This window comes from Opisthocomus hoazin, unplaced genomic scaffold, assembly GCF_030867145.1.
Source record: "Opisthocomus hoazin isolate bOpiHoa1 unplaced genomic scaffold, bOpiHoa1.hap1 HAP1_SCAFFOLD_339, whole genome shotgun sequence".
NCBI classification, from domain to species: domain Eukaryota; kingdom Metazoa; phylum Chordata; class Aves; order Opisthocomiformes; family Opisthocomidae; genus Opisthocomus; species Opisthocomus hoazin.
In genome coordinates, this window is record NW_027448936.1 from 17,784 (window position 1) to 31,071 (window position 13,288).

The following is a 13,288-nucleotide window of genomic DNA, read 5'->3' on the forward strand; positions in this document are numbered from 1 at the left end:
TGCCGCACTCTGGATGCTGATGAAAAACATCATTCGGTCTTTAAAAAGTCATCTGTTTTGCAGCTATGGGCTCGGCTTCGAAGGAGTGAAGGAAACGCTTAAAATGACCTGTGTTTCTGGGCTTCGCTTCCAGGGCTTTTGGGTTTCAGGGGCTCAGTCTCCGTGTCTCAGTTCCGGACGACGTGCTTCTGGCTCTGACCTGAGTTACAGGTGATGTAACAGAAATCTCGCCGATCCCACCGTCAGGCAGCCGTAGGCCTCTTGCACTCCTGCTGCTCAGGGAGAGAGGAGGAGCCTTAAATCACCTCATTGAAGTAACGCAAAAGACAATCTCAGCAATGCTGAGAAAATGTTTTTTGTGAAGTGGACCCTCTTCTTGATTTTTTTCAGGTTTGCATTCAGTATGCTTGAGTTTTGGCTGTTGACACTGAGCAACCATTACATAATTCTATATTATGTATTATATTATTCTATATATTCTATAGAATAAATTATTACCGAGGAAATAAAAATACAAAGCGTCTTGGGAAGATGGCGGCATGAGTTCACTGGAATTGCAGGCCATTAATTCCTTGGGCAAAGCAGCATCCCTCTGTGCTGCAGGATTTTAGCTTTGATGACAATGCTGACAAAATTTCTGCTCCTTCCCGCTGTTGCTGCTGGCTCAGAGTAATGATAAATGTGCTAAATCTGCCAAAGACAGGCAGAGACTGAGAGGAATAATCAGCCAGTCTGCTGAAAAAGAGGCAAAAAGAATATTTTCTAATCTCTGCTTATCACCATTTTTCCTTGTCCTGCTTCCTGTTTAACCTGTGTGCTTTGATTTGAAGTGGGGACCTCTGTTAGCACCCCCACCCAAAATAGTCAAGCTAGTCAGTCTAACATCTTTTTCCTCACCTCAGCTATGCAGAAGAGCAGTGATTTTGCTTTCAGTTTACAAACAGGATCAGTGTCCTGTCAGTTTGTTTAATTTTGTGCCCTTTCTGAAGCTGGCACTGTCACCTGCCTTGGTGGTTTGGGGCTGTGCTGTAAACCGAAACGGTAAGGATGATGTCAGTTAAAGAAGGGGTTTGGTTTTGTACCTTCTTGCGAAGAAATGTTATGACAACTCTAAGATAATGTATTTAAGGCCAGGAAACAGGTGGATGCTCAATCTTCTCGCTGCTGTCTTGCTCCGAGGGCAGCCAAGACGGAGGAGTGACGTTTGCCCCTTCTGTCGCTGCTGGCGACCCAGGGGTAGGGTGCAAGCAGAGAGAGATGCCCACACTCTTCCTCTCTTAGCTCCGTGCTCTTCTTCCCCTTTTGGCTCCTAGCAGGTCCTCGTTCTGAAACGGTAAGGATGGTTATGCTAGGCTAGGAAAATGTAAAAGTCCCTGTGGTCTGCATCCAGCCATAGCTGACGGCAGAACCCTGGGGAGAGTTGCAGAGGGCAGATGTGTGCTGCTGCATCCCGGCTGTGAGCGGAGCTTCCTCTGGTGCACGGCCTGAGGACCGGCAGTGACAGAGGTGTCACCCTGAAGAGCCCCGGATGGGCTTTTCTTTGCAAATACAGCTAATCATTTTTTTTCTCCCCCACAGCTGAGTAACATTTTGGTACCCAAAACATCCCGTGGCAATTTGCTCCTGTTTCCCTGTGATTAAGAACCTGATTTGATCTCTTCTATTTGATGTCCCCCGTTAGTCATGCTCACCTCCTTTATGCTACCTACAGTTCTACTACCTACCTTTTTATAGAATAAAACCCCCTCTGAAGATGTCTCCTTCAGTATTTCCTCCCGCTGAATCTCGTTCACGTCCCTGGTGCTGATTTTCTTTATCCCACTTTAACTCTGCTCAGTCTGTTGTGGGGTGGAGGGATCAGAACTGCACATTTGGATTTTTTTTAGGGCAAATATGGCACTTACAATTCCTGCTTTGTTCTGTACCCCTCTTCCAATCCCTTCTAAAGTTTGTTTTCTTTCCCCTTTTGTGAACTGCCAGCGAGCTTCCAGCCAACACCTCGTCGTTCATCCTTCCTCTCGGGAGTGGGAACCGTCAGCCGGGAGATGGGAGCTGGTCACCGTCTGCGCCATGTTAGGATCACACCCTGCGTCCCGGGGCCGTGCCCATCAGTAAGTACCGGGAGGCAGAGTCTGGGGGGTGGTCAGCCCGGACCCCCGCTCCTCCGCTGCCCTCTGCTCGCGGCTGTTACCCTGCAGGATTTCCGCTAACTCCTGTGCGAAGCCCTGCTCCGATTCCCCGTCCTTTGGCTGTCGTCCCCGCTGCCTGAGGCCGGGCTCCTCGCGGCCTCTCACAGACGCGCTTCCCCCCTCCGCCGCGGGCTCGGCCTCCTGCCGCGGCACGGGGCTGGCGGCGGGGGGTCGAGCCGCCCCGCGCCCCGCAGCGGGATGCACCCCCAGGCTTCAGCTGCCCGCACCCTCGGGGACCGACGTGAGCTGCCGGGGCGGCGGGGCTGAGGGGGGCGGCGGGGCTGAGGGGGCTGAGGGGGATTTCGGAGCTGAGGGGGCTGAGGGGGCTGGCGGAGCTGAGGGGGCTGGGGCTGAGGGGGATGGCAGGGCTGAGGGGGCTGAGGCTGAGGGGGCTGAGGGGGATGGCAGGGCTGAGGAGGCTGAGGGGGTTGAGGGGGATGGCGGAGCTGAGGGGGCTGGGGCTGAGGGGGATGGCAGGGCTGAGGGGGCTGAGGAGGCTGGCGGAGCTGAGGAGGCTGAGGAGGCTGAGGGGGATGGCAGGGCTGAGGGGGCTGAGGCTGAGGAGGCTGAGGGGGCTGAGGAGGCTGAGGGGAATGTCGGAGCTGAGGGGGCTGAGGAGGCTGAGGGGGATGGCGGGGCTGAGGGGGCTGAGGAGGCTGAGGGGGATGGCGGAGCTGAGGGGACTGAGGGGGCTGAGGAGGCTGAGGGGGATGTCAGAGCTGAGAGGGCTGAGGAGGCTGAGGGGGATGGCGAAGGCTTGAGGGGGCTGCAGAGGCTGAGGGGGATGGCGGAGCTGAGGGGGCTGAGGCTGAGGGGGCTGAGGGGGATGGCGGAGCTGAGGAGGCTGAGGGGGATGGCGGGGCTGAGGGGGCTGAGGGGGATGGCGAAGGCTGAGGGGGCTGGCGGGGCTGAGGGGGCTGAGGAGGCTGGCGGAGCTGAGGGGACTGAGGCGGCTGAAGGGGATGGTGGGGCTGAGGGGGCTGAGGCTGAGGAGGCTGAGGGGGCTGAGGAGGCTGAGGGGAATGTCGGAGCTGAGGGGGCTGAGGAGGCTGAGGGGGATGGCGGGGCTGAGGGGGCTGAGGGGGATGGCGGGGCTGAGGGGGATGTCGGAGCTGAGGGGGCTGAGGAGGCTGAGGAGGCTGAGGGGGATGGCGGAGCTGAGGGGGCTGAGGAGGCTGAGGGGAATGTTGGAGCTGAGGGGGCTGAGGAGGCTGGCGGGGCTGAGGGGGATGACGGGGCTGAGGAGGCTGAGGGGGATGGCGAAGGCTGAGGGGGCTGAGGAGGCTGGCGGAGCTGAGGGGACTGAGGCGGCTGAAGGGGATGGTGGGGCTGAGGGTGTTGTCCCACGGACGGGTTTGTTTGCCCGGTGCACAACAAGCCAGTCTCATAGAGCCGAGATATTTATTTCACGTCCACGCAGAGGTAGGTGCTGAGGGTAATTGCACAGAGCGAGCACCCTTTGGCTGACATGCGGCAAACATTTATGCATTTCAAGCAGCAGTTACCGGTACTTTAAATTGCCCTCTTTCACCACTGATCCTTACAGATCTCCCCTTGATTTAAGGGTCCAGTGCATTTTAAATGCGCTGAGCCTGCTGAGTGCATGGGGGTCTGTGCTGGGCGGTGGGTTTCATAGGCCCGGGAGCTGTCGTTTCCATGTTATAACGAGCCAAGTTCAGCTACAGGCCACGGCTGGAGGAATCGCGCTGATTTCCACCCCCCCTCCGCCCCCTTCTTGATGGCCCTTCCCTGGTTGTGGACTGGCGGGGCTGCGCATCCTCTTTTTTTGGCTGCGCGGGGTCCTCCTGCCCTGCCTAGCTTTCGATACGTCATTTTCCTCTTCTTTTCCCCCCCCCCCCCCCCGATATTTTAGCTATCTTGGCGCTACTACATTCGTTTAAGGGCAGTAGCTCGGTGTCCTGTGCGGCGGCGGGGCGGGCTACGGGGCGGTTGGTGCTGCGGGGGCGGCGGGGCCCGGTCCGGCCCGGCAGGGCCGTGCGTAGAGCAGCGCGTCGCGCGGCGGGCACGTGCAGGGCGGGGCGGGGCCAGGAGGGGCGGTGCTTAGCGACCCTCGCGACGCGGACGCTGGAGCGTCAGTAGCGGTTGGCTTCAGCCGCGGGCGGACGCGCCGTCATGGAGGGGCTGCCGCTGCCCGCCTCCATCAATCCCAACAACTTCCCGGGCAAGCTGTGGCGCCTGGTGAACAGCCCGTGCTACCAGTCGGTGCGCTGGGACGCCTGCGGCCAGGGGCTGCTGGTCGATCAGGCGCTTTTTGAGTACGAGCTGCTGAATGCGGGGTCCGGCAATGCCGCCGTGCCCGGGGGGTCCGGAGAGCTCTTCAAGACCAAAAACTTCACCAGCTTCATCAGGCAGCTCAACCTCTATGGCTTCCGCAAGGTGGTCACGGATCAGGTGGGCAGCGTGGCGAGGACCGGCCCGGTCCTGGGGGCTGGTGACAGCTGCAGCCCCACGGGGCCCCTGCACCACTTCCACAGCCCCTACTTTTGCCGTGACCGCCCCGACCTCCTCGTCCATATGAAGCGGCTGACAAGTGCCAACAAGGCGAAGCTGGCGGCTGGCCTGCAGGTGAACAGCCGCCCGCCGAGCCGCTTCCAGCAGCTGCTGACCATGCAGCTGAGCGGGAACCCGCCGCTGCTGCCCTCTATGCCCGGCGGGGCCGGCCAGCCAGGTGAGGTGGGGAGGGCGCAGCGGGTTGGAAATTGGGCCCCTCCTCCGTGAGGGAGGGGGGCTGCCAGTGCCGGCCGGGGGCTGCCCGGCTCACCTGATGTGGGAGAACGGCCGTTGGCAGAGGTAGAACAGGTGTGTTTACAGTTCGAACTCTGCTAACTAGGGGTAACGGGGCTTACGGTTGGCTGTTGCGCTGCGTGGGGCTGGCTGGCCGTTGGTCTGCCCGGGCTGGCCGTTGGTCTGCCCCGGCTGGCCATTGGTCTGCCCCGGCTGGCCGTTGTTCTGCCCGGGCTGGCCATTGGTCTGCCCGGGCTGGCCATTGGTCTGCCCGGGCTGGCCGTTGTTCTGCCCCGGCTGGCCGTTGTTCTGCCCCGGCTGGCCATTGGTCTGCCCCGGCTGGCCGTTGTTCTGCCCCGGCTGGCCATTGGTCTGCCCCGGCTGGCCGTTGTTCTGCCCCGGCTGGCCATTGGTCTGCCCGGGCTGGCCGTTGTTCTGCCCCGGCTGGCCGTTGTTCTGCCCCGGCTGGCCGTTGTTCTGCCCGGGCTGGCCATTGGTCTGCCCCGGCTGGCCGTTGGTCTGCCCCGGCTGGCCGTTGGTCTGCCCCTGCTGGCCATTGGTCTGCCCCGGCTGGCCGTTGCGCTGCCCATAGATGGCAATACAGCCCCCAACACCCTCGCCTGATCTCTGGGGAGCTGGCACAGCTCTGCCAGGTGAACATTACTCCTTGCTGGTGTGTAGCGGTTATTAACAAGCTCTCATTAAATCCGTGTGGAACGATGGGTCATGTGAAGTGATGACCTGAGCATCCTGCTAGTTTTGCGCAAAGGAGAAAAGGCTTGGTAGTAGGATTTCCATCAGTTGTCTCCAGAAAAAGAATTACAAGCTTGATGATAGTTTTTAAAGAGCATTGAATCAGTAGGTGAGAGCTACATAGAAAACAATGCTGAAAAGCCCCACAACATGTTTTCTTTCTTTCTAACTCTCCTTGAGAGGAGCTGAGTTTTCCAAGACAAGTCTGAGCTCTCAGAGGACTATTCCACAAGTTCCATGTAAGCTTGAGAGCGTTGTAGTTGATGCTATGTAGGGAAGATGAGAGTATCTTGTTTTGCGGTGCTCTTGGTCTGGTGGAACCGTGGGCTGCTGCCAGAAGAGCAGTCCTGCTTCCCATGCCCTCTGTCACGTGTTAACCATCACCTTCCTTGCAGCACCTGTGTTGGCTCAGCACAGTGAGCCGGGGACAAGACTTGAGCGGCCTGTTTGTGGCTGGCTCTTGGGTCAGGGTGCCGCAGCACGGGGGTGGCAGAGCTGTTAGGCTGGGTGCGGAGAAGTGGCAGCAGCGTGTGACCCGGAGAAGGGGAGAATCAGTTTGTGGTGCTGCTTCCCGCAGCACCAGAACAGAGCAGGGTAAAATGATGCTTCCTGTTGGTTACTATTTCAGAGTAGGAATTGTCAACTAATTCAGGTGGTGTTTTCTATGATGCGTGTGGAACTACACCTGTAATGCCAAGGAAACAAAATGAAGCATTTGAGAAGGGAAGGAACTTATTTTGGTATCGAGGCTAGGAAGCATTTAAATTAAAGATTTGGTGTTAACATTGTTAAGACTAACATGAGTCATTACAGAAATGAGATCTGGTCTGACTGATGGGATGCAGGCCATTGTCAGAGTAAATGCTAAGAAAGATACAAACTTTAAATTTTTTGGCCTCTTTATGGGTGCAGTTTTAGAGAGCTTCTGCTCTAGGAGTCTCAGTTTCTAGAAGGAAAGAACAAGGAGAACACTGGGTTTTATGTGCAGTCGAGTTCTGACAGGCTTACAGTTTATTGTGCGCTCTGTACTAACTATTTAGGGGCATGTCTTTGCTGTAAACGTGAGGTAATTTGATAGATAAAAGATATTTTCATTTACAAATCTTCAGTCTGTTCCAGTTGTCTTGCAACATGCAACTCCGTGTTAAACATCCAGGAACAATTCCTGTAAAGCAACTGGTGCTTTGTAACTTGGCACCCTGTGGTGTCTCGTTCATGTGTTAAAACTAGATAAACTCAATTTCCCTATCTAAAGGTAAAATATAAACAAAGGAATTCTCATACTTCTGTTTGTTATCTGTTTATATATGGTAAAAATACTGAACAAGAAATAAACAGTTCTGTGCATTAACTCTCAGTAAATATTCAGGACCAGGTGGTATTTATTTAGTGGTTTTCAATGATTTAATATGAACTTACAGAATAATGACTGTATATTACCCATTTCTTGAATTAGTTCCCATCAGAGAAGTGAAAGAGGTTAAATGTGAGGCTATTTTTTCAAAAAGTGTTTTAGAGTGAGAATCAGGAACTGCAGGTTTGAGAGAGCCTGGCTTCTAGATAAACCCTACTGATGTAAACTCTCCTGAAACTTAAAATTAGCATGGCTATGTGCAGGACTGCGGAGGAGTCACAGATGCAGTAGCTCTTTTAGGGATGTGATGAGCATAGGTGTTCTCAGCATTACTGCCAGTGTTTCAACAAAGTCACCAAAACCTCAACTAGAAATTGAGCTGTCATGGTACAAGAGCAAATACGATTGCATAAAATAATAACTGAGAGGAATAAAAGGAATATCCAGGAAGGAAAAAAAATGGTGAAGTTTGAGATATTTTAGTCTAAACTGAACTAGTTGAGCAGACTGGAAAAAGGTTGGCTTTGAATTTTTTTTTCTTGACAAATTAATGACTTGTCGTGAAGTACTTTCAAAGCCACTTGGAGGATTTTGACATTGCCCTTCCCCCTTGGCTCTCTGTGAGCTGTCAATGTTGGAGTTTGGTGAAGTCTTGCTTTATGATTTCCTCCTTTTTTTTAATGTCTGATTTGAGACATGGTATTTTGTAAATTGCTTTTGCCTGGTTTGGTAAGTTACTATGCATTTTGATTTATAGCTCATTTCTACATACTGGTAACTTGTTAGTGCAAGTTTAAGGAGATTGAATGCTACGTAGACAACAGTGCTTTGGCACGGCCACAGTGGCAGTTGCTGTGTGTTCAGGCGTAAGAATACAGTCTATTTCTGGATGAAGTGTCTTGGAGCAAAGGTGGTCTTCCCAAATGAAGTTGTAGAGTGTTGGCTCCTCATATTGCCTGTCATTGCCTGTGAAAACTCCTTTCCTTAACCCTTGTTTCACTTTGTTTTGTACCCACTGCAGGACTGCAGACTGTAGGACAGTTTCAGCAACCTTATGGTCAAGACAGTTTCTTTGCTTACTCCTGCGTGTCGACCTCATCCCAGAACTATGTCACTTTACCAACAAGTTTAGATTCGACTCCAGTCGCTTCCATAACCTGGCAGGGTTCTCCTGGGTTGCTCCCAGCGCCTGTGGCTTCCCCAGCTTTTCCAGATGAAGGAGCTGCCTTTCCAGGAGACCAGAGGTCTGTAGAAGAGATCACGTACACGCTGCAGGCCGTTCCCCCTTCTCTGCCACCCCAGCAAGGGTCTCAAACCATTGCCACTTCCGTTCCAACGTACAACAGCTACACATCTTCAGTGCAGTACCCACAGCCCTACTGTCCAACAGGTATGAAAAAAATTTCTGCACTTGCTTTTCAAAAAGATATTTAAAAGTGATCTTTTAAAATATTTTTCTACAATGCTCTGTCATGTGTATATCTCAAGTGAGAATTAGATAGAAAGTGTAAAATCTAAAAGGAAGAGAGGCCTTTAAAGGAAGAAGATTTTCTGTTTAATATTCCTGTCCTTCCTCCAGATTTTGAGTGTCCCCTGGTGATTTTCCAGGTAGCCTCTCTGTTGAGGTTAAAGGGCGAGGAGAAAAACATTTGTCCACAACTAGTCAGTGTTGGGCTAACTTTCATATTTTTTTTTTAATTAAGCAAAACTAGGATGGTGATGCTAAAGCCCTGAGAACTTATTGAAAAGTAGTGTACTAGTCCTTGGTCTCATGTTTTCCCAGGTGAAGTTTTTAAAGTCTAAGATCAGTCTGTGTGTCTACTGTGTAGACTATTTCATTCTGCTCATACTGTTTTCATATCTTAATTTTTTCCCTGCTTAGCTTCTTTATGTTGTATTTTTTTTGTGCACTGAAGACCAGAAAGTACAAAAGTTTTGACTCCTTTCTTTTGCCTAAAATGTTTCTGCTAAAATTTTCAGTCTCACTGAAGTGTTTTTATTCTTCAGAAGAGAAGCTGAACCAAATCATTCCCCCAGGCCTCTTCTATAGTCAAGGGCAGGAAAAGGGCGTCTCTAGGGTGCGATTCATGTAGCTTGGTTTAGAATGTGTCTTGGGGTGAGATTACTGTCTCCTGGAAGTGCCTGTTTTGCAGTACGACCTGTAGAGGAATTGAAGCAGACTAGCACAGATTTAGACATGAATATCAGGATCTCTGTAACCGGATGACGATGATGCTAGTCTCTCTCACCAGAGTTACAAAAGTTTAATGAATAAATTGGCTATGTTGTACAGGTAAAATCTTCCGTGGGGGGAGAGCATGATGAAAGCACACCAGGTTTTCCAAGTTACAAAAATTAAGGTGTAATTCAAACTAAAATAGAGAAACTTATGGAATCACGGGCTTTTGAAAACTCCAATGAATTCATTAGTACTTCTGAGAAGATAAGTTTGACATTTCACTAGAGAGTATTATAAATCCTCTAATTTTCCCTGTCACTTAACACTATCTCAGTGTTTTTACTTCTGCTCTTGTGTATCTCTTAATCTCTCTGGCATTCTTTCTTCCGTGTGTTATAACATACAGAATGCTGAAAACTTGTTTCTTCATATGTGCACATGAAAAAGTCTGCCTTCCTTCATCTTGAGAACACAGAACCAAGATTAGCGTATTTGGAAAGTGATAGTTACTATGTATTTCATAAGGGAGAGGACTAAAGAATATATGTTCAATCTTATTCTTGACTCTCTTCATTTCACGTTTGAAGTTCCATTAAATTGAATCAAAGTAGAACTTTGTCAAAAGATTTCTTTTTATGTATATTCAAAGTTGTTTGTTAATTTCAGCAACAAAAAGATTTCCATGGTTTTTCATTATGATTCTTATTGAAAGGGCAGTAAAGTAAAAGGTGCTCATCTGAATCTTTTTTTTCCCCGCTAGCGTTAGACCAGAATTATTTGAAGGATTTAGTTCTGTGTGCTTTCAACTACCTGCTAAACCTTTGATAATAGTAAGATTGCATCAAAGAAATGTAGTGAAGCTTTATTATCGGAGAGCATCCTAATAATGAAAAATCAGTCAAGGAGACTACGTGAGAAATGTTGGTTATCGGTGCCAGCTGACGTTTCGAGTCCAATCATGCCTTTCGAATACGTCTGTGGCTGCAGGGTTCATTTACATAGGATAATCCTTCTGGTGAGTGGTAACATAGGAGTAGTCACATTACTGTGCATGATACATCTTCTGTTAAGATACTTTTCTTTGATTGTAAGGCTTAAAATTCACATATGTGTTGGTCAAAAGGGGATTCTTAAAATAAATAAGCAGCCTAAAACATAGTATCTGTTTTAGCACAGCATAAATAGCACCGTATTTTCCCTTGAGAAAAGCAGACTAGATGCATTAATAATGCACTTGTAAAACTAGTAGCAGGATTCATCTGAATGTATAATAGTTAGTTGTATGTGCCTGGGCTTGTCATCCAGATTACATATATAGCCAGCAGAGGGAAACAGGCACCTCCCCGAGGTTGAGTCATTTCAGCTTTCTTAGTTGTATCCCTTTGGAAGACAATTCATTTCTTTCTGATGAGCCTGTTTCTTTGCTGGCTGTGTGGAGAGTCGACAACTGCTAGACATCTGGGTCTATGTAAGGCAGTTAATCCCACCGGAGTGTCTAAGACACTTCAAACAACATTGTCTTTCCCATTTTCCCTTACTGAGGAGACCTTGCGTATCATCCTCATTTTCATCAGTCTTTTGGTTGGTAAAGGATCGGAGCTTGCATATTTTTTTGTGTCCAGGCCCATTCCAATGTGTTTGTTGATCCAGAACAGGCACAGCTGCATTCCCTAATTTCCTGCACAGCTTTGAGTACTGTTGACCCACTCGTCTAATGAATAACTAGCTTCTTTTAGGCGCAGCTTTTAGACCTGACGTAAGTTCACACTGAAAGGATGGTCTTAAGGTTCTTCCTTGGTATTTCTGATGTGGCGCCTGCTGAAGTGCAGTGGAAGATGCTGGAGAATGTCAGTCTTGTCCCCTTTGGCCACCTGAGCTGATAAGAACACTTACTAATGTCTGGTGCTATCTTGAATGCATAGAGGTGATACCTGTGTTCCTTCAGATTCCAGCAGATCTTTGGAGAAATCATGGTGGCTGTTCAAGCTTGAAAAAGAACTGCAGCTGATCATATTGGGTTTGCATTTATTTTGGGGCTTTCAGCTTTCCTGAGTTTGCGTGTAATATCGGAACCTATAAAAAGCATGCAGTACAAATGTGTACACATCGAGCTGTGAGCTTTTTTGATGTTCTTAGATTTTATTTACCTTTAGGTTCCAACTTCCGGATATATTTGGCAAAATACATCTTTGAAACTGTGGCTGAGCTCAAGTATATCTGTCCGTGTCTATGCTACTGTATTAAACTTTGCCAGGAACGTTCATGGGTGCCTTGATCTGTTCTATCGTTAGATTGTTACAGCACTCTCACCCCAGAAGTACTGTGCTTAGTTCAGCAATTGGCGTGGGCTTGGGACCATTCCCAACAGGCTGTTTGGATGTGGCTGTTTTGACTTGGAAGAGTAAGAGACTTTAATAGTATTAACAGCTTCTGTGCCAGAGGATGGATCTGGATAAATTTAATTTACTGGTAGAGCTGTAGGCTTCGTGTCGTCAGCAAAGATTACGATTGATTTGTACTTCTCTATTGAAACCTTGGGAGCCCACCAAATTATATTGTCTCATGAGGAGGGAGAGGTATGTAAGAATGTGATGTCAATACTGTCATCCCTCCAAATAAATTTCTCTTGTTTATTTTGGTACAATTCATCATCAGTGTTGAGAAAGCAGGACTTAGTGAATAGTTCTCTGCTTTGGAGATAAGAATACTAGCCTTGCTCGGACCAAATGTCCGTGTAGCTCAGCATTTCCTCTGACAGTAATGGCTGAGGAGGAGTGCAGGAGTAGAGCAAGCATGGACTGATGTCTTGCCAAAATACTCCCAACAGCATGGGCTCCCAGAATCAATAAACCATAACCCAAGTTGTGTTTAATAGCCCTCAGTGGATTTCACTGCCGTGAACTTGTCTGTTTCTCCTAGCCTCTGCAGACTTGTGGCATGTACGACATCTGTGACAAGGACTTCATTTCACAGCTTAATTGCATTGTGTGCAAAGAGCCACCATTTCTTGTCTCTTTTGACCATTTGTTTTTTGTGTGAATCTGTCGATATCCATATCCCCCTCGCTGTGATGTTCGTGATATTTAAATAATTCTGTCATCGTTCCTTCAGCTGCGTTGTCTCTAGAATGGAGAGTCCTGCCTCACTTAGCTGTTCCTTCAGAGAAGTGCACTGTGCATCATCCAGGTTGCCTTCCCTGTAACCTTTCCCAGTCCTGTTATTTCCTTATTGAGATGTAGAGTCCAAAAATATACACAGTGGTCAAGGTGTGAATCATGGATTTATACAGTGGAATAATAATTTTCCTGTTTCATTCTCTGTTCCCTTTCATAATATTTCCTAAACCTGATTGCTTTGTTTGTGACTTGGGAGGTCTTTTTGACAGCTGCTGAATATCAAACTGATGTCTTCCTGAAACTCTCTAGTGTAATACCAAGATCTAGTTCCTGATTATTGATCGGCAACTAAGAATCCATCATTTCCTGTGTGAAATCAGTTGATTTTTCCCAAGTGCAGAGCTTTGTCTGGTGGGTGGTGGCATTGGGAAACTTGTAAGGTGTTGTTTTTGTTGTTGTTCCTTCACCTCTTCTTAGCTGACTGCTCCTCTCTGACGTGACTAACCTGGTATTATCTGCAAGCATCGCCTCACTGCTCAGTCACTCCATTTTTAAAGTACTCTATTAAAATGCTGAACAGAGTGAGTTCCAGTGCAGGTCCTTGGAGACCTCCACTGGTGACCTCGCTCACCTCTGAAAAGTGACTATTTATTCCCATCTTCTGTGTTGTATCTTTAAGGGATTCTTTTTTAAAAGTACAGCCTTCCCTCTCCTGCTGTTGTTGCTCAGTTTTGGTAAGTTTCTGATGATTGCTTTGTTAAAAGCTTTTTGGAAGTCTGAATATTGTATCAGCAAGCTCACAGTTATCCGTATTTGTTTACCTACTGGGGGTCTTTCGAGAGGGCAATGAAGGGTGACTTAAACGCAGAGAAGTCTTTTGACTCCCCCTCAGTATATATTGTCCAGTATCAACTAATTTTCTATTCCATTGTATTTCTTCTAATTTTTCTTA

The 13,288-nt window shown here is 49.0% G+C and overlaps 1 protein-coding gene across 1 annotated transcript; it reads left to right on the forward strand.

Annotated features, from left to right (window-relative positions):
- Positions 1–4,322: 4,322 nt before the first annotated feature.
- LOC142359849 (heat shock factor protein 5-like) lies at positions 4,323–13,227 on the forward strand (the record flags this gene model as incomplete). The annotated part of the gene is made up of 8 exons (XM_075412237.1): positions 4,323–4,878; positions 8,063–8,431; positions 9,049–9,119; positions 10,963–10,976; positions 11,143–11,237; positions 11,374–11,431; positions 11,694–11,796; positions 13,129–13,227. Coding segments are annotated over exons 1-8 (1,365 nt in total), but the record flags the coding sequence as incomplete, so codon positions are not given.
- Positions 13,228–13,288: the final 61 nt, after the last annotated feature.